This window comes from Odontesthes bonariensis, chromosome 4 (genome assembly GCF_027942865.1).
Source record: "Odontesthes bonariensis isolate fOdoBon6 chromosome 4, fOdoBon6.hap1, whole genome shotgun sequence".
Classification (NCBI taxonomy): domain Eukaryota; kingdom Metazoa; phylum Chordata; class Actinopteri; order Atheriniformes; family Atherinopsidae; genus Odontesthes; species Odontesthes bonariensis.
The window spans coordinates 35,906,693-35,927,875 of record NC_134509.1 but is presented as its reverse complement, the minus strand read 5'-3'; the positions used below and the strand labels follow the sequence as shown (position 1 = coordinate 35,927,875).

Sequence of the window (21,183 nt, the reverse complement as noted above, 5' to 3'; positions counted from 1 at the left end):
AGCCTTTAATTTTAAGTTCTAAAGTTTTTCATTGCATTTTTCTGAATAGATCCAGCACTCATGTGACTGACGTTTGCACTAACTAGAAGAAGACCTTGAAAGACAGGTCAGTCACGTCCAAGTCAAAGCCCTGCAAAATCATTACAATTTACACACAATACAGCCGTGGTTTTTATTTTTAATTTGTTCAGCAAGCATTCAGAAATAATTTACGTAGAGATCACGTGACGCACCCATGGCGCTGCACGCACGGTGAAAGGGCTCCTGACATTTAACCCTCTTTCTTCAAGATTATCCTCATTTTTACCAAATGTGCTGACATATTTACATTGGTCTACTTTCTTAAATGCCTTTGGCATGTAAACAACTGACTTTGACTCCCTCATCCGCAAGAAAAAAAAGACAATTAAAGTGTCGAGGCTAACAGCCTCGACACTGCAGCTAACGTTAGCAACATGGATGAATCCCTAGCTAGGCTTGAGCATGTGGTAAAAACTGAAATGGCTGCAATGAGAAGGGATTTATCATCTCATATGACTACAATGTGCTCAAAAGTCTACACGTTAGCGGGTGAACAAAAAGAATGCCAACCCTGAACAGTCATGGCCGTGGTTTGGACACAGTTGAGCAACAACTTGTTGAGCTGCAGGACCGCAGTAGACATAGCAACCTTCGCCTGCTTGACCTCCCTGAAGGCGCAGAGAAGGACGATATGGTGGGTTATCTCAAGAAATCCCTACCAGACTGGCTGCCTGCACTGCTTGACAGAGACCTTGAGATTGAGAGGGCTCACCACATTTACGGGAGTGCTTCGAACAACGCTAAGAGACCACGAGTTGTCATCTTTAAACTTCTCCGCTATAACACCTGGGATCTCATACTTCATGAAGCCAGGCTCCATGGTCCTATTTGTCTGGATGGCGGTATGGCCCTCAGCTTCTTCCCCGACTACTCTCTTACGACAGCCAAAAGACGGAGTTCCTTTGCTGCGGTGAGGAGGGAGCTGAGGGACAAGGGAATTCAGATCTTTCTTCAATACCCTGCAACTCTGAAAGTTTCCTGGAACGGAGAGACTAAGTTGTTGCAAACATCAGAGGAGGCCCGTTTTTTCCTCCAATCTACCTGATTATCAAGCCATCTGTACAGGTAATACTGTGGACTCACTGTATGATCCCCCCCAGGCTTTCATATCTGCTAAATGGCTATATAGTTGCCAATCTACATGGGGTTAGCGCATACCATTATCTGGATTGAAACAAAAGTTTATAATTCATAATCTCACTGAGTTTTTCACCCTCACATTATTACTGACAATTTATATTGTAGTGTATGGTGTTTGTATGCTCTATTGGCTACGGTAATGTTATTTGATGAGGGTATTTTTATTTATTTGTTTTATTATCATTAATCATTAACTTTTTATTTTATTTTCCATCTTATTTTTATTTTATTATTATTTTGAAATTATCACTATCTCGGATAATGTTGTTATTGTCTGTTTTCCCCAGACGCTGTGAAAATGGGTTAATTTAATTTAATGTGAATTATAGGAACCACAGTTAATACCTATCAGGATGGGCTACCACAGCATAGACTAGTGTAGTCCTAAATATAGTTTATTCAGGTTTTGAATTTGTACAAACTGAGGCTTTACTTTAATTAACTGGGCATATGCCTCCCTTCATATCAATGCGTAGCCACCTAGCGATAGCCGCACCTGTTACGGTGTTTACTGCTCGGAAGCAGGGGACTGCTTGGTCGGCACTTCGGTCGGCACAGTTTACACAGCCCGTAGTGATATGAAGGAAGAGAGAAATAGCGCCAAGCGATGTGAGGTCTGACTTTTTCTGGAGGGAGGATTTTGTGATGCAAATGTATTACTCTTTGAACGTATATTGTTTTGAGAAGCAAGACGCTTTATTTTCGGGACCCTAGCAAACTAGCCGGACTATTTCATCAACGCCAAAACAAGGTTGGAACTCGGCTCTCAGGACACAGCGGGAGGTAAGTCAATGTTCATAAATGATATTGCTAATATGGAATGTCATTTAGCTTCATGTCAAAAGAGGCAAACTATCCCTTTAAACAAACTCTGAAAAGAAGACTACGTGTTGTGTTGTTATGCTGCCTCTCTGCTAGTTCATACTGATCAAACAGCACTGTGATGTTAACAAAGATAGAAAAGTAAAGATAGAGACAGATGGATTTATATCTTCTCAAAATGAATGAAGATTGAAAGCATTATTTTCCTTTTGCTTTTTCTAAAGGGAAATTACCAAAGTATTTATTTGTGCTGCCTGTTCAATGCCAATAATGTATCACAGCACTTCTGGAAATAATCTGTAATTCTCATTCTCATAATTTTTTTAAAATGTCAACCTGAACACTTTCAAGCCAATAAAATAAGATAGTATTCATTTATAAGTCGCTTTGGATAAAATCGTCTGCTAAATGCATAAACATAGATATGGGATGACCATCAGCACCTCCAAATCTGATACCATGGTCTTCGGCCGGAAAAGGGTGGAATGCTCTCTTTGGGTCGGGAATGAGATCCTTCCCCAAGTGGAGGAGTTCAAGTATCTTGGGGTCTTGTTCACGAGTGAGGGACGAATGGAGCAGGAGATTGACAGACGGATCGGTGCGGCGTCTGCAGTGATGCGGGCTCTGCACCGGCCCGTCGTGGTGAAGAAGGAGCTGAGCCAGAAGGCGAAGCTCTCGATTTACCGGTCAATCTATGTTCCTACCCTCACCTATGGTCACGAGCTGTGGGTAGTGACCGAAAGAACGAGATCGCGAATACAAGCGGCCGAAATGAGTTTCCTCCGCAGGGTGTCTGGGCTCTCCCTTAGAGATAGGGTGAGAAGCTCGGTCATCCGGGAGGGGCTCGGAGTAGAACCGCTGCTCCTCCGCATCGAGAGGAGTCAGATGAGGTGGCTCGGGCATCTGGTTAGGATGCCTCCTGGACGCCTCCCCGGTGAGGTGTTCCGGGCCCGTCCCACTGGGAGGAGGCCCCGGGGAAGACCCAGGACACGTTGGAGAGACTATGTCTCTTGGCTGGCCTGGGAACGCCTCGGGTTCCCCCCAGAAGAGCTGGAGGAAGTGGCCGGGGACAGGGACGTCTGGGTCTCTTTGCTCAAGCTGCTGCCCCCGCGGCCCGATCCCCGGACCAGCGGAAGATAATGGATGGATGGATGGATAGTATTATTAGATTTTACCCAGTTATTCTCTGATATTGGAAGCTGCACTGTTGGCAAGCCAAGACTTAATTCTGTCTTTAGAAATTATTTTAAAAAAGGCCTCTTTGGACTGGTCATGTTTTAAAGAGACTTTATTATAAAGACACGTATGTACATCTTTCAAATTTAAAAGGAATAGTGACATTACGTGTCTACTTCACATTTGGACATTCTTTCCTCAGCAAAGAACAAATAACAAATTCTGTCATTTGTCGCAATTCAGTCTCCAAAATTCCCACCTGGAGGCTGGAAGATTAGCTACTGAGCAAGATTCAATCTGAAAATCTAATGTAAATGGACATCAGCAACCTGGAAAATCATAGCAGCATTCTGTTTTTATTTAAAAGAAAGATTTCAGGAAAGCCCACTCAAGAATCCAAAGTATGCTTTTTTAAAATCTTGTGTCTTTTTTCAATTTTTTTTCCCCTAAGGAATTATCACCGAGATGATCCCACATTGCATGACCTCACAGGTTCCAATGAAAATCTACCTTCTGAAAGCCTTCTAAATGGGTCAGTTTCTCTTGAAGTCAGGAGTCCTTGAGTAGAAAAATAATCCTAGATTATCCACTGACAACCACAGAGGCAATCTTGTTACCTGCTACTCACGTTTCACTTCTCTGTGCATGATTTAAATTCATTCACAAATAAACCTTTTAAAACATGTCTCTACCATTAGATTGAAACGTCTTCAAAAATAAACCATCAACAAAAGGAAATCCTCTTTAAAAGCACATAAAATGAGAAACACAGTAAGTCACAGCACTTGGAAACGCCACGAGGCCTGGTCTTTGTAGTCCAAACAGTCGGAGGCATTGAAGCTAAGTTTCCAGGCCGAAGCTGTAGTCTGCTCTTTGTAATCCAGACAGTCTGTGGAGTTAAAGGCAAGACTGGGTGCGCTGTACGCCTGGTGATGATGTTGATGGTGGTGGTGGCCTGAAGTTTGGCCAATATGGTGGTGTGGGTGTCCTGACATAGAGCTGCCTGTCATGGGGCTGAGCTGATGTGCATGGTGTGGATGGTGGTGAGAGTGCATGGGTGCCAGGTAGGAGCCACACTCCACACCACCAAAGTAGGAGCCTGATGCTGAGGCGGGGTAACCTTGGCTATACGCTGCTGCTGTTTGACTGTAGGACACTGGATAGGAAGGTGTTCCGCCAGTGGACGATGACACTGAGCGTTGCATGCAGGAGGCGCTGGTGGGGGCGGCAGGGTCGGGCAGGTTGGCTGGTGCAGGGGCGGGGGAGATGGGTGCCGGGCTCCAGATAGATAACACTGGAGCAGTTACGGAGGTAGAAGTGCTAATCAGACCAGGTCCACCAAGACTGGAGGAGACGGAAGAAGATGAAGAGGAAGAAGATGAAGAGATGGAGGAGCTTGACACTGCTGGTGGAGTGAACTGGCCACTGCTCTCTGAACTGGTGCTCTCTCGGGTTGGAGATGACTTCTTCTTCATTGGTTTTACCTTGGCACTGTTGGTGCTCTGCTGCTGCTGCCGACATTTGGCTCGTCTGTTCTTAAACCAAACCTGAGAAAGGAGGGGTGGTTAAAAAGTCATCATCACTGATTGGCCAGGTGATAGAAGTCCTGACTGTGCGAGCAGGACTGTAACAACTTCTGCTGTTGTTTAACACTCTTTTCTCTTACGTAAACCTACCGAGGAGGTGTTGCTCTGACCTTTAACCTTCTCTCTTACACAATTTTTTTATTTGTTAAATAGTTTTATTCATCACAGTTGCCTATAAAAACACACTCCAGGAATTTTTGTATTCCTTTGTTGGTACCAAAACAAACAAACAAAGGTTTCCACTTCACTTTAAATTTGTAGGAGTCCAACTTTTTTATTTGGTTGTGTTTTTTGTCACTTGAAGTCTTGGTATCTATGCTAGCTTTAAAAGTTTGTTTGGACTATTTGTTGATTTTCAGGACTCTGAGAATATGAGGAAGAAGCTTACCTCAATGCAGTGAGAGAAAAACACAGAGAAAAACTTAACTAACATGGTCATAGTCACTCCTGTTGTACATTTGGAATAACCAATTAACCTAACACGCATCTTTTTGGATTGTGTGAGAAAGTTGGAGTACCCTGAGAGAGCCTACACATGCACAGATTTGAACCCGGATTCTTCTTAATGTGAGGTGACAGTACTAACCACCACACCACCATGAAGCTGAAACTGTTATTTTTCTTTTAGATACATTAATAGATGAAGAACTAAATAATGAAGATGTTTGAATGGAAAGCAGCACTTCAGGGATAGTTATTTTACAAAGTAAAGCAAGCAGGAAATTATGACCTATGACTGCAATACATTTAGTTTATTTGAATAATATTCATACAAAAAGTTCTGTAATTTTCTATTATAGCCCATAGGCCACATGTACATGAGCCATGTAATACACAATAGTTAATTGCCATGACTTAACTCAGAGTAGTGTATTTATAATTTCATAAAGTGTAACATGATATTGCTAATTCATTAGTAAGTTTAATAAATTGTGAATAAGTTTAAATAATTGTGTAGACAAAGTAACTGCCATCGCTGTTGTAATAATCATAAAGATGATACGTGTAGGCCTGGCATGGATCAAACAGCAGAAAGAAGAGCTGCCATAACTGCGACTTTCAGCAAAGCAGAGGGCTGCTAGCCGTCCACGGAAAATGAAAAGCTGGTTCTCCTCGTTGAACCCAGCAACTTACCCCCTTTCATCAACTACTTGTCGCTACTCGATCAATAACAGCTGAACATTTTTTTTTTTTTGCTCACTCCGAAGATAATCAGGCAGAAGCCTCGGGTGAAAAACAGATAAATCTATCAGGAAATGTCACCAAATCTAAAATCACTAAACTAGTGTATGCATTTCTGGAAACGTTACTCTCGGCTTACTTTAAAACTGCCACTCATACATTCAGAATAATCAGCCCCGATGAACGTGGAACGTAACATGTTAAACTCAGGCGAAACACCACATAGCCTAACTGAAAACGACTGTCCGAGAACAGGCTAAATGACTCTTTTCTAAGCTATTTTAACCTCCAAAGGTGTAGATTTTTTAAACTTGCACATTTAACATTTATGATACGTGAACTGCGCTTGTCTTTGGGACTTGCTGACCTGCACTCTGGACTCCGGCAGGTTGATTTTCAGCGCCACCTCCTCCCTCATGAAGATATCCGGGTAGCGAGTCTTGGCGAAAAGAGACTCCAGAATGTCCAGCTGAGTCCTGGTGAAGGTGGTCCGTTCTCTGCGCTGCTTCCGCGGGTTGGCTGGGAGAAGAATACGAAGAAAAAAAATAGTCTTCACATTAATAACTCGAGCCAAGACCGTTGAACAGAGAAACTGAATTGATGTGTGCGGTCGTGCTTAAATTCGATCGTTTCACGTCTATAAGTTGTCAGGAGGCTATTGGATGGTTAGTTTCCTCAGTTGTTTTTTTTCGTCTCCAGCAAAAAAACCCAGCCCTTTACTAATAATAAGTCTAATAATTAGTAGAGTATTAGGCTACAACAACATTTCAATGTCACCCGACAAGCCCAAAGCTCAGAGAAACTCAGACAAACTTGCACAAGCTCTGTTTTCTCAACCCCGATTTTCTTCCAACTTATTGAAGTTTTAGGCTATGTCACGTTAAGACTTTGAAATAATTTATTTCGTCAGGAGCATTTAACTTCACGACTACAATGGACTTTTGACTTTCAATTTCACCTAAAACCGCAGAAAGGACATCAACAGACAGCATTACGACAGGATAACATAAAACTACTGAACTGCACATACAAAAATGTAGCCCACTTTTTATTTTCAGGGAAAAAAAATACTGTGGAAAACTCCCACGAATATTGTGGAGCCTAGAATAAGTAATTTACTTAAATATAGGCCTATATTTTTAGTTGCTTTGTGGCTTTGGGTCGTTTCCAGGTTTGATCCCTACCGGGGTAACCCACAGACGGGTGCAGCAGGTCCATGGCAGCTCCGCTTAGGCCCAGTCCGTTCATCCCGTAAGGGGCCTGTTTGAGATAAGACATCATGCTAGAAGCAGAGAGGGGAGACCGGAGTCTGTACAGGCGGAACAGGTGTAGGTCCCCGGCGTTCAAGCTGGACAGCTGGCTCCTGGAAGACACAGATGCGCGAAAATAACTGAAGAACTCTAAAAGTAATGGAGTAAAAGTAAATCATAGCCTATAGTGAATGTCTAAAGGGTGTGAATAAATATAAAGGCTTAGTATCAAAGTGTCAAACTTACAAGAACTTTTGAAATACAAACCTATAGGCCTACTGTACGTAGGCTTTTACATTTTACGTCGTTATTCTGGAGGCCAACTTCTCACCCCGCAAATCCTTCTCATGTATTTTAACACAGACGCGCTGATGTGTAATCAGAACGTATAAACTAACCCTGACTGTAAATCAAACACAACATTTTGAATGTTTAAATTAACTCTTTAGTCACAATCATTGCCACAGATAATTCAATCAAATGGATAATTTATACTATTTAGAACACAAACAGAGGAAACGAAGACTTTTAGGAAAAATTGTTCTCGGAAGTAGAGAAAGGCTACATAAAAAAAAATTGCATGGAGACTAATCTACGGTTTTGTAACATTAAATGTGCAAATGAAGGGAACATTCCTAAAAATGGGAATTCAGCACAATGATATGAACATATCTGTTAAATCTTTTAAATTTACGGGAAAAGACGAAAAAAAAATTATAGTGTGACACAAGGCCTTCCCTCTGCCTGTGAGACGGGGCAGCATTAGTTTGGTGATAATTAATGAATAAGTAAACCTCAGCGTGTTGGAGAATAACTGCTTTTATTCAGATGAAAATAACGGAGCACCACACTTATGCTTAGGTGACCTGTCGTCACAGTGTTTGACTCTTCTCTGGGTAGGAAACATTTATCAGGATGCCTCCTTCCTTAATCAGCCGTGCTATAATTCAGATCTTCATTATGCTTTAATTAATTCAACAGCTCACAATTAAATCGACCTGTGGAGACGCGTTTAAATAACATGCTTCTTGAGACTTTACTCACGCCTCTGCTGAGTGCCATTCACACATTTCCCTTATTCATACCGACAAGCAAGTTATTTAGTTATTAATTAATAGTGCGATTAAAGATTACTTATAATTTATTTAATTTAGTTACTCTCAAACGTTGATCTAATAGGTTTTCCCTGATATGTTAAGTATTTGGCTGCAATTCTTCTTCTGCTTCTCTCCAACAACCTAAACAGAGTCATTTCCTTTTGTCAATATGCAGCGTCATTTGGTTGGTTAGATTACAACTTTAAGATGAAATTTACAGAGAGGAAATATTTGTCAAATCAAAGGGAGAACATAAATAAAGCTCAGAAGAGGGAACTAAAAAGAATAAGGGCGAGTATGGTTTCCAACGCTAATTTCTAACGCTGTCAGCACGTTTAGATCTTGCGCCACTCATTTTATTTTTTATTTTTTTATTTTTTTAATTGGGGAACGTCAGTGAACCACCGAAGTCTGTTTACTCGTTTACTCCCTGAAAGGTGCCCCAGGCCTCATGATGAATCTCAACTGAGGCGTTAACGCTCCAAATAAAGCTCGTCTTATTTCCATAACCGCAGGAAGGAGGTGAATTACGCAATGTAAATGCACCAAAACTGTGTGCAAATGAACTCCATTAGAATTTAGATTAGATCTACAGGGTGACAATTAGCAGAGGGCTCTTATCAGCAGAGAAGCGAGGCGGGAGGTTACAGGCTCCGGAAAAAAATAAATAAATAAAAAAAAGGAGAAAATAAACCAGAAAAAATGACAATAGTATTTTTTACAAAATTGCAACTGTCTTTTTTTTTAAATGCAGGATCAGGTTGGCAATAAACAGATTTTAACTTTGTTTTTCTTTCTTTTGATTCTCGTTACAATTAGCTTAGCAAATTAATGGTATTCTTTCCCTTTTCTATTCTTATTTTCACATTCTTTACATTTTACATTCTTGTTTTGTAGCAGTATTAATCATAAAGTTGTGGACTGACTGCATGAAAATGTTTTACCAAGGGTGGGCTACGACGACCAACTTAGAAGTGGAGGGAGATGTGCAATCTCAGACTGCTTTTCTTTTCATATCATTTTACTATTATTTGAGCAACATAAGATGATCTGCTAAGCATTTATCAAAAAAATATATTTCAAAGAGACTCGTAAGATTTTTTTCGTTTTCCATCTTTATTTTAAACGCTAGCAGCCTGTGATTGTAAAAGCTGTCAAATAAAGAAAGAAAGAAAGAAAGCGACAGAGAAAAGACAGATAAAAAAACATGTAGATTATATAGAATTCTCACCTTGTTTGATCTCTTTAAAAAAAAATCCCCGTTAAATGTCAAACCAATGAGATCCAGAGATGATGAAAGTTATCCACATGAGGGAAAGTTTATTCACTTATATGGTCTTACGAAAGCAGGTTTGAAAGCTTCACGTGCAACTCACACCTGTTTCTAATTAATAAAATTAACATGTCATGACAAAAGAAGGGGAAAATAATCACGCTATTTGAGTCCTTCACGCTCCTTCTCTCTACAGACGGTGTTGGTGGTTGGCAATTGATGCTTCCTTCTAATACAAGTGCTTCTATCAGTCAAGGAAGCGCGAGGCTCCTCACCCTCCGAGCCTATTACAGCGCTCAGCGGCTTTGTATTTATCTAAGGCAGCCATTCAGCTCACAAGTTTGTCCCAGAAACGCCCGCCCATTTCCCATGAAGGGGGGCCAGCTGACTCGAAAGTTGAAAACTTTGGGTCGGAAAGTTAGTCGGCCTGCACTAAGGGGAAAAATAAATTATTCATATAAATGTAACGCAAATCAGTTAGCTAATATTGAAATTGGGGTAATTATAGATGAAGGCAGTTGAACTTTTGTTGAGATATATTTATTTGAGACAGATGTGGTCTTTTTTCCCAGTGTGAAAGAAATGACAAATATTGAATAAAAATTTTAAATCCTGCGACCCAAGTATGCAAAAGGCACTGCGCATAAAAACAGATGACATCACATGTTAATGGTAAACAAACAGACAAACTGCTGTCGGCCGTTTCTGGTTTTGTTTTCACTGGGTCAGCTAAGTTGTTGCCAAGTAAAGAGTTGCCGTTAATGACAGTAAGCTCTAAAGTAAAGTATTGAGTTTTAATAAAACCCAGTTCTCCCAGGAATCCTGCAGTGGAAGCATTTGGACAACCTCAAACAACTGATTCAGGTCAGAAAATAAAAATAGAAATATTTCTGTAAGTAAACCTATTTGATATGGAAGAGCTGCAATGACAACTTCTGAGTGGAGTTGGGCTGCTTCTGTTATAAATTACAGGAACCAAATGACATTTGATTGAGATCAACACATTGCTATTCGTCATGGTATGAGCAATAAGGCTGTTGTAAATGTGTGGTAGACAGCATATGTACATATTGATCTTTAATTGTACACATGCTTATTTATTTTCACTATATACATGTATATGCACTCTTTGCAAATGCAAAGTATGTATAACTACATTAACAAACAAACGTTTTGATTAATAATTCAAATGTAGGTAAATTCAGCCTTTCACAAAAATAATAAATTTAAATATGCGATATTTTGTGGCCTGGAGGCACTAAAATAATATTTCAATAAAAGGAGAGCAACAGGATGTTCAGGGATATTAATATGAAAAATCTTTGGTGTGTGATTTCTGGTTAAATTGGTTGTGGCCAACAGCAATAAAAACAGTGATTGATGACAAGTATCAAGATATCAAATGGACTGAGTCATTATTGTTGTGAGATGTTTTAGAGTGTTTAATCCCAAATTGCGGAAGTATTTTGTTAATACTAAGCTTGTAAATCCAGGGATCAGGCTGTCTGATGAGGTGTGTATGAGTGTTTGCGTGCGTGTTGAAGAAGGTGGGGGTTAAGTTCAAAGGGGGTTCTTGTCTGTGTTGTTGGTGGTTATTAAGAGCATGATGCATAAAATCCCAGATTGTCAGAATGCATGCAGAAGGCTCCAGCTGGGCTGCACCATACTTCCCACCTTTTAAAGAACCACACAAAACCTCCTGCACTGAAAAACCTATAAAACCAGCTGACAGCAATGAGTTACTCCATAGGCTGAAGCGAAACTGCAGCTCAGCAGGCAGGTAAATAGCTGGCGCATGGGAAACCGTGCACCCAGGACCATGAAAACTTCTACACTGCTACAATCTGATGTCTGACTTGGACCACTCAGGTAAGAGAAACAAAAACTTTGTTTTACTGAGTTAACTAAGTTTCCTGTTTGTCAGTTTTTTAAAAGTAATTCTTGCTTCTTTGATTTTTTTGCATCAAAGCTTTTTGAAAAGGCAGGACCAAATATGAACTACTTCATATCCACTATTTCTATTTCTCCCCCAGCTATGTCTCATTTGCTCGTACAATCATTTTTAGAAAAATGTTGCTGTGAACGTGAATGCAATAGTTCTGATTGGGTCCATCGATAGGGGCATTTGAGATGATTTTTTGTGGGAGGTGTGCTGGTGAATGTAAAATTGATATTTTCCCAGAGGACCAGAGTGTTGCAGGGGAAGTCTGATATTGTCATTGTAAATAACTGCATAAGGATCCCAGACCCTTTTCTGTGACTTCAAAGATGACAAGCTGATGATGAAATATTTGATATGAATAATTGATATTCATTTCAATAAGTAGCCAGAAATAAGGCTACTTGTAACACCTCTCTTCACCACATGAATGTTATTTTTAGGTTAAAATGACACACTACAACCTACAGTGAAAACATACTGTCAATTTTTACACTATAACATATCCAAAAGGAACAATGTCTTTGAGAAAGTTATGGTTTTACATATTCAAACTTGTCAGTTTACATATCTACAAATGTAACTTGTTCTCTCAGTGGACATGGAAATAAGAATACTGTATGTACGTAAATTAAATCACATTTTATATATTGAGTTTGTAAATCATTGTAGAAATTTGATTTAAATTGATGCATCATCAAGACCTACAGTGAAGATATTTGTGGGATTTGTACGTGCTTAAAATGTAAAATTCCTTGATTGTTGCAAGAGAATCAAGAAGTTTGTTGTGAATATGTATTTTTATATTTGAAGGGATGCGTGTTCTGAAATATGAAAATAATTGTCATTTCACTTTCTGCTGTGATAAAATAGTGCCATAGGAGGGAGTTTCCATTTGGTATGTTATGAGTGATTTTGAATTTAATTATAAGTCACCATATTGTGCATTTTAAGACTTGCCATCCAGTGACAACCACTTCAGGTACGGCAATGTGTTGTTTGTAAAAAACAGGGGCTGCTTGTCATTTCCATATGCATATTCTGAAGACAGAGCACAATTTTTAAACATCCTTACTGCATTTACTTTTTCAGAAATATCCTATTATGAAATATAATTTTCTTTTTAAATACGATATCAAATAAGGTCATACATTTTTCTCACAGGATCTCTCTGCTCATGAGAGCGAACCACACAACTGTGAGACACGTTTTGCACTGATTTTGGATAACTTTAAATGTCCAGCACAACTCGTGTCCTCTTCAGTGTTGGTGGCCATACTGGAAAGCAGATCTCAGAGTGTAGAAGATTGTGAGTAATATGACACTAGATTTTTCAGGAACTATTCATGATGCGAACAGTAAAGTTCCTCACTCACGACCTGGAGCTAGCGTTCTCAACTATGTTTAAATTACGACACAGTTTATCTTCTTGAAGATCTCTCTGACAGTAACTAGAGTTACCAGATAATTTTCTAGTTTTTTTTGTGTGCCACACTAAAACACAAAATTCAATATTTATGCTCAGATCCTCACTGAAGAAATAAGACAGAGAAGATGTTTCCCTAAATTAATTTGTATGAAAAAAAAAACACATTACAATTTGAAATATGTGCACCGTAATCATTCATATATTAACTTTAAACTTCTTCTTGTAGCTGCCACAGACTAGCAGATAACACATATTTACAGCCGTGGGCAGTAAGGCTAATAGGAAAGTCTCTTTCTGCACTAACATTCGTGCTGTGACATGCTCTTTGCATTCACCATCTCAGTAATGATGACTTTGGCTTAGTGGAGCTGCTGGAGGCTAATAGAGCAGATAACAGCACTTAACTTACTGTTGTCTCACTTGGCTATTACATAGCTGTATGAGAAAAAAAAATAACTTTAACACAAAGTGGAGTACCACTCAGTCAAACATTTGCAGGAGTCAGATTGGTCATATTGCAATTTCTACAAAGCCCAGTTTAGGTTTAGAACAGCCAGTAGGTTCTTATATAGTATAACCTGGTTTGAAAGCTTTTGTTATTGATGATTAATGTAACCTAAATCCATATGGTTTAGTCAAAACGGAAAATGTAATGTAACTTAAACAATTTACGACTTGTAATATTGATTTCTCAAATATTTATACTCACTGCTGTGTAACAGTTTTAAACACTTGTGCACACTTGTGTAATACATTTTTCCTCCATTACAAAACACCAGGCCTCTAATTTGCCTTTGCTTGCCTTCGCAGCTGTGATAAATCTGCTTTTTAACTGAGAGACTGAGAGCGTCTTGAAATAACTCAGCCTGTATCACCAAAACAAGCCTTTTCATGACTATATCACACATTCTCCTCAACTCAGTCTCACCAGAAAAGATGTAATAGTTATATTTATCTACATGTCTATAAACACAATCCTTGATTATAAATTGTGAGATGGCAGCATATGCCCTACAATTGTTTTCTGTACCTTCTTTCCTCCCTTCCATCCTCCATATAGGCATGACCAAATAAACCCTACATGGAAAGTAGTTAGAACAATGGGCCTCATGCAAGAACATTTTTTTATTTTTATTCTAAATTTATCTCACTTTTTTCGTAAAAAGGTCTCGTACGAACACGCCACGTCAGATTCAACAAACGCTCTTAACTTTGGAAAAAGTGTGTAAACGAACTGCGTAAATGATGAATGCCACCTGTGCGTATTTAAGTGCACGTGCATGAGGATATAAAATTTGTATACTCACCGCCCAAAATAATACCACATAAGGCTACGCTTCCTATCTCCTGTGCCAGGAAGTGTTGAGTCATGAGAATGGCATCAAGGCGCAAAAAGAACAACTTTACAGGCTGTGAGATTGAAGTTCTGCTTTCAGAGATCCAAAAAGGAAAATCTGTCATTTTTAGCAGTGTAAAGCAGTGGAATTACGGGACCTGCTAATGCGAAGAAATGGGAAGCAATTACGAGTGCTGTTAATTCCGTGTCACCTGTAGTTTATAATGTCACCGAAATAAAGAAGAAATGGTTTGATATGAAAATGGCTTAAAAAACCCAAAACGTCTCACTATGACCAGGCGCCAATGACTGCAACTAAAGCCTTGCAATCAGTTGTTGCCTCATCATGATGGCACTTTGGTGTTCCATGAGATGGGTCTTCTGGCATGTTGTCTGCCTGGGCTGGTTCAGGTAGTGGGAGACCCTCGTTCATGGCAATATTGTGTAAATCTGGCATGCCTTCTCTGGGCTATGGAGCAGTTTGACCCCCTGCTGTATCGAGACACATCCACCTGGTCTTCAGCTCACTAGTGCGCTCCACAATGGCACGGGAGCTTTGATGCATATTTGTGTGCAGTCTATTTACCTGATTATGTTTGGCAGTCCAGCCAAGGCATGAAAGTCCCTCTTAATTTGTACTTGTTTGACAGCGTATGGGAATTTGATGTACCATTAGTGATAAACTGATGAGAGTTTTGATGACCAAGGGGAGCGCACGACTCACAGAGGACTGGGACACACCCGATCTGTCTCCAACCTCCCTCTAAAAGGTTCCCGTGGGCAAAAATCCAAGGGTGCTGAGGACCTGGATGTGTGGTGGAATTGGGTTTGATCAGCGTCTTTCTCTCTAAAGTTGTGGCTTTAGCAAGCTGCATATTTGCAGCAGCACAGTCCTTGGCAATATAAATTGCGATGTCAGCCATTCGTCTGTCTCCACAAGGATATCTACACGGTCTCGGAGCACACGCTCTCTTCCAAGATCCTGACGCACTAAGGCATCCAAAAGTAGCAAGTCAGCCGCTGGTTACACTTCCCATTGACCTCATTATATACTTAGTCAAATTAACTTTTAATAAGTGCATAATTTAAGTCAAACAGAATAATGTCAATATCATTATGGGGTATAATGTATATATTTATTTATGTTTGCTTCAAAGTAATTAAATATACAATCCATTAGTCAAGCAAACTTGATTCAAGTAACAGCGGACTATTTTCCGAAACTCCTACGACAGGTCTGGATTACTCGTAAATTCTGTTCGTACCTGAAAGAAAACTTAAAATACGAAAAAATTGGTGAATGCGCAAATTCTCTTAAATCTCTCGTACGCACGACTTAAGACCAAATCGCACGAACGATTGTTGCATGAGGCCCAATGTTTACTAACTCATCATCCTTTCTAATCATATCGGACAGAAGCGTCTTCCTAGAGTGTTGTAACCAAGTGGTTTTAATTTCTAATCCAAACAAAGTAGTTCAATAATTTAAACATAACCAGAAGGTTTAAAAAAAAATTCTGATAATGAGTTGTGTTGATGGGTCACTGAACCATCAGTGCATGCAAAATGGCGTATATATGAATGCATAAACGTAAAGACTTAAAGTTAGATAAACATGTTTCTCTGGTTTAATACAGAAAAAGTTTCAGTAACTTGAAGTACAAGTAAAACAACCATCTTTTCCCAATATTGACCAAAGTGTAACTGTTTTTCAAAACACAATGTGGATGAGCACCTGCATTGAGGTGTGACATATCTGTGCATTTTACACCCACCATCCACCCTGGCTACCTCATATTGACTAATACGCTGGATGCATCATTGCATTAAAAAAATAAGAAAATAAATAAAGATAAAATAATACAGCCAAATTTTACGCAAAAAGTATAATAAAGTAAAAAATAAGCATTAAAACACTAAAAAAAATCTAAGAAATTCACACCAAAATGCAATATATTGTTAGCCTGGGAATTCCCATGCTGCTTTGCGCTCGATTTCATTCTCACTGCAAAGTCAGCCTGGAAACCACTGCCCTTATTTTTGCCAGAGTTTGGGAACCAATCACAGAACGGGGGGGGGGCAGCAAGACGATGACGACGTCTATGCGCTACACCGAAGCTTGTAGAGTGTTAATCCAACATGACAGCGGACACAACGTTACTGTTCAATGCAGCCTTAGAAAGTGTTTTAGAGTAGATTCACCCTAGGGTCATTTGAACCGTGACATCCAGCCAAGTAGCCCACCCGAAGTTTTTCCGATATTGGCTGAACATCAGCTGAGTTACCGAGTTATCCCGAATAGCTTAGTACAAGCGCTAACGGACCCTGGCAGTATCTCCAAAATTACCACACTAGAATCACATGTCATGACACCAAACTTCTACAGTAGAACAAATATGGTCTGTACTCACAAAACGATGCATTTGGAAGTTTGTACATAGTCCAGGAGTTTATTATTATCATCAACACAAGCCTGATAGCTTTTCTGCTGCTAAAGCTGCGTCGACGTCACTTCTGGGTACTGGGAGCTTCAAAGTAAGATGAGGGTTGATCTACTACTGTAGACAACAAAGCAAGGCTGCTCAATTTCTCCATTATTAAAATAAATTCACAACTCTACAACATAAAAATTCATGTAGAATATAGCATATAGGCCTACTTTGTTGTCAATTTAAGTAGCTTAGAGCGCAAGTTTACTTTTATTTTCCATTTTTTTCTTCTTCCTCGTCGAATTTCTGTCGTCATCTGGTATAAGTGATACAATTGGCTATGAATCGCGCGCAAAGCAGCATGGGAAGAACCTGACGTCATTTGATAGACATTCGTAGCGCCCAATAAACGGCTCTAGGCATTCGTAAACCACGCCTCAAATACGAGAAAATGCACACCTAGTTCCCAGACCACCATCTCATCGAGATTGTGGACGCGTCAGCCAGGCTAATATATTGTTTGGACTGAACCGAAAACTGTCCCACTGCTTGTTTGGATACAGATTACTATATTTGAATAATTTCTTTGAAAATTGGACTACATTTCAATTATTCCAAATACTCATTATGGTGATAGATGATCATCAAATACATGAAAGAATTTTTCAACCTGTGTCATTTTTCAGTTTTAAGTTTTGAATATATAAATTGATCCTTTTGTATTTCAAGTCGTGTGACCCAGAGAAGCTGGTGTATATTTACAGTACTGTTAGGGAGCACTATTTTGCTTCAGCCTTCAGCTGTAATAGCTGCACTGCCTGACAGACTAAAATATACCTGAGGAGCCACAACAGAAACAGAACATGAGAAATGATTTGTCATTTATCATCAAGTACAGTACACACAGCAACAAGTCCTGCCGGAAAAACTAAGAGAGGAGTATGTAACTGTCAGTCAAATGTCCTGTGGCCCTGCCCCTCTCATTAAGAAGGCAAACAATGAAGGGAGGTTGGGGGGTAGACAAGGATGGAGAAATCAGACACCAGCGCCATAAAACCAACTAACCCCATCCAGTACCCATCACCCCCTGAAGCACTGAGGTGGTGTGGGGAGGGAATTACTTAGATGTGTCTCTGTGTGTATGTCTGTGTGGGTGTGTGTGTGTGTTTATGTATGGGGGGTGGACTGCCAATCCCTTTAGGATTATGCCCCCTCCCCTTCTCTCCTCTCTGGCTCTGTTCTTTACTCTTTCACTCTGCTGCCCCTCGGGCAATCATTTTACAACTTGCACGGCCAGCACTCATTCAGATATCTCTAACAAAGCGTAGCAGTGGTAACCATGTGAGTGCTGGCCAGGCATGGAGGAATGCACAGATTTAGTTTCACAGCATCGTCCCTGTTAAAATAAAAAAGAAAGAAAGAAAAAAAAAGGAAAATTCCACAATGTCTTAAAAGAAAATGTTGTTTCTAAATATTTGTTGATGATGAATATAAAGTTCAAAATATTTTTACATAAAATATGTTTTCAGATCTGAATAAAGGTATGAGCTATCATATGTGAAAAGGTTCTGAATACTTTTTATTACTACTTTTAGAGTTTTTATGGACTTCAGTGTCAGCCAGCAATGACCATAACACCAGTCCTCAAAAAATGAGACTGCCTTCCTCTCCTCTGCGCCCATGTGGCCTGTGTGCATGCTGGCAGATAAGATCTATAATCACAATCCTCCTTCTCAACCTCTAGTGACTTTGAGAGCATCTGCATGTTAAAGTAAAAATGGCATCCATGATGTTTTTCAATTATTATTAATTAACTAAATAATGTTACAGTCTAAATCCAAACTGGAAACATTGTTGTTTAATCCCTAACGAGGAATGAGAAAAGTGTTTTTGTAAAATATTGAGACAGAACATAATTGGTTTCAATCTCCTATCTCTAAGGCCCATGGTTAAAAGAGCAGCATTAAGATGCTTCATCCAACCAACCCTCCTTCCTCCTTATGCAGAATTTGTCCCTTATTCATCAACAGAATTGACAGTGACAGCTCCATTGGGGCTTGTTTGAGATCTACTATACTCATGCCATGAAACTGCCACAAGAATTATGAGCCATATTTACCAGTATGAAAAAACAAATATGACCAGTTTAATTGGAGAACTTGAAATTAACCACTGTAAACCTATATATATATATATATATATATATATATATATATATATATATCTAATATGTATATATCTATATATCTAATATATATAATATACTAGATGCAGTGGGCAAGTTTAAACCATAATAAGAGCCAGCCATTTGATAGGATTCTGGTACTGCAGCTAATCAAACTACAGCACAGAGCGGCCAGAAGACCTGTAACAAAGCTCAAAGAGCCTCACAAATGGCCCAGTGCTGGGGATAAGCCCCTGCACAGGATTACATATTGATTTTGAATGTCTAAAAAAAACTTATCATATAAAACTGCAGCAGACTACAAAAGTAACAGAGTCCATGTATAAATCTTTCAGAGAGGAGCATCAACTTTCAAATAAAGAGACCCAGTGCATGAACCAAACCAGAAATAAATGGAGAAATCAATGTCAGGGTACAGTTGCACATTGTTAACTAAGGAATAACATCTCTACCTGTTTTTTTCATGGTGGTGGTAGGGTGGCTGCAAGTTTGCTTCAACTTTATTATAGAATAGAATAGAATAGAATAGAAAAATACTTTATTTATCCCCCAATGGGGGAAATTCAAATTCGTCAAGTAGCTCAACATTTTTTTTTAAATATTTACAATGATTGAATTAACAACAATAAAATAACAATAATAATTCTACTACTAACCAAATAATAATAAATGACTAAATGGCAAAATAAACAAATAAATAAAAATCAATCAATCAATTTGAGAAGAACTCAGCAGTCACTGTTATAAAGCCTTATGGCTGTGGGAACAAAAGACCTTCTGAACCTCTCAGTCCTGCAGCGCAGAGAGATGAGCCTCTCACTGCAGCTGCTCCTCTGTCCTGACAGGATGCTGTGGAGAGGATGTTTATTATTCTCCATCACAGAATCTAACTTCCTCCTCATCCGTTTCTCCACCACAGCACCGAGAGGGTCCAGCCTTCTGCCTACAACAGAACCAGCCTTTTTCACCAGTTTGTCCAGGCGCCTACAGTTATATTGATATACATCCTTAAAACTCTTTAACAAAGCTTTACTTTTTATGGAAATGGTGTGTTCCAGTCTGTCTTTTCTAAGTTGAGAAACAATAATGTTATTTCTCAAAGTGTTCACAGACCTACTCACTGCCTTAATCATACCCTTGATCTTGTTCTGACTTGTGGCATTGAGAGTGAAGAGTAAACTATGTTCCCTCATAACCCTGTCTTGTCTGACCATTTTTTGATAACTTTTGAATTTACATTACTTGACTATACAGCTTCTGAGAAGAATTTTACAGATAGAAGGTGTCTATCAGAGAATGCTTTAACCAGATTTAAAGAGTTAATTCCATCATTAGTTTATTCACTGCCATATGCAGTGAATAACAGACGACGGCTACCTAAATTTTACTCCAGCAATACTTGACTCTCTTGTTGACAGCACTATAGTTTCAATGCGTACAACAGTGGACAATGTTGCCCCTCTGAAAAGGAAGGTAATCAGTCAGAAGAGGCTGGCTCATTGGTATAATTCACAGCTGCATGCTTTAAGCAGACTGCAAGAAAGATGCAGAGTGGCGTTCCTCTAATTTAGAAGAGTCTCAATTTGTCTGGAAAGATAGTTTAATAAGGAATAAGAAAGCCGTTTGTAAAGCTAGAACTGCTTATTATTCATCAGTAATAAAAGAAAATAATCCCAGGTTTCTTTTCAGAACTGTAGCTGAAAAGACTTCCTGCTTCCTGCTTTGTCCTGCGGACGCTTACTCTGCTTGCTTCGCTTATTCGATTGATTTCATGCAGATTTTTCCCTTTTTTCCATGTGAGCCTACCTGCGATAGCTTCTGGACACTTATAAATCTCTGGGATTAAAGTGTTTTTAACAGAAACAGCAACATTTTTTACAGTTCTTTATCTTCAGCGCTCCGTGTGCGTGGCCTAAACACAGCAGAAGCCTGATTTACAGTGTCTGGGCACCTAGCACTTGTTAGATTCGATTCTTTCGATGGCAGCTCAAGAACAAGCCGGAGGAATCTCAAGTAAAATAAAGTGTTTATTGGACGTCACATGTCAAAGCATATCAGCGCTGGGATCAGTGGAACAGAGCTCCCGCAGGAAGTCCGTCAGACTGAGCCTCGATTTCCGGTTATCATTTGCATTTATAGCGACATAGGTTGGACTCACACTCGACCGAGTATGATTGGACATGAGTAGGTTCAATATGCTTCGTCATATTCTCTGGATCAGCCAAACAATGTGTGTGTGTGTGAATCTGCCCTTGCTT

General features: G+C 39.5%; 1 protein-coding gene across 3 annotated transcripts; it reads right to left on the bottom strand.

Moving 5' to 3' along the window:
• Positions 1-3,995: 3,995 nt before the first annotated feature.
• LOC142379449 (homeobox protein OTX1 B-like) lies at positions 3,996-7,268 on the bottom strand. 3 transcript variants are annotated; one of them, XM_075464603.1, is made up of 4 exons: positions 7,156-7,268; positions 6,355-6,514; positions 4,585-4,766; positions 3,996-4,521 (listed from the first exon to the last, which is right to left on the bottom strand). In XM_075464603.1, exons 1-4 carry the CDS (start codon positions 7,266-7,268, stop codon positions 3,996-3,998), a joined length of 981 nt encoding a protein of 326 aa, XP_075320718.1. The 3 variants fall into 3 exon arrangements, with proteins under 3 accessions (XP_075320718.1, XP_075320719.1, XP_075320717.1); XM_075464604.1 differs by having other exon boundaries at positions 6,355-6,506; positions 7,172-7,268; XM_075464602.1 differs by having other exon boundaries at positions 3,996-4,766; positions 6,355-6,506; positions 7,172-7,268.
• Positions 7,269-21,183: the final 13,915 nt, after the last annotated feature.

Coding starts and splice junctions, on each gene's coding strand:
- LOC142379449 (XM_075464602.1), bottom strand. CDS start 7,268: ATGATGTCTTATCTCAAACAGGCCCCTTACGGGATGAACGGACTGGGC. Junction 6,507..7,171: donor CCCGTCTGTGGGTTACCCCG/GTAGGGATCAAA, acceptor TTCTTCTCCCAG/CCAACCCGCGGAAGCAGCGC. Junction 4,767..6,354: donor TGCCGGAGTCCAGAGTGCAG/GTCAGCAAGTCC, acceptor CTCCTTTCTCAG/GTTTGGTTTAAGAACAGACG.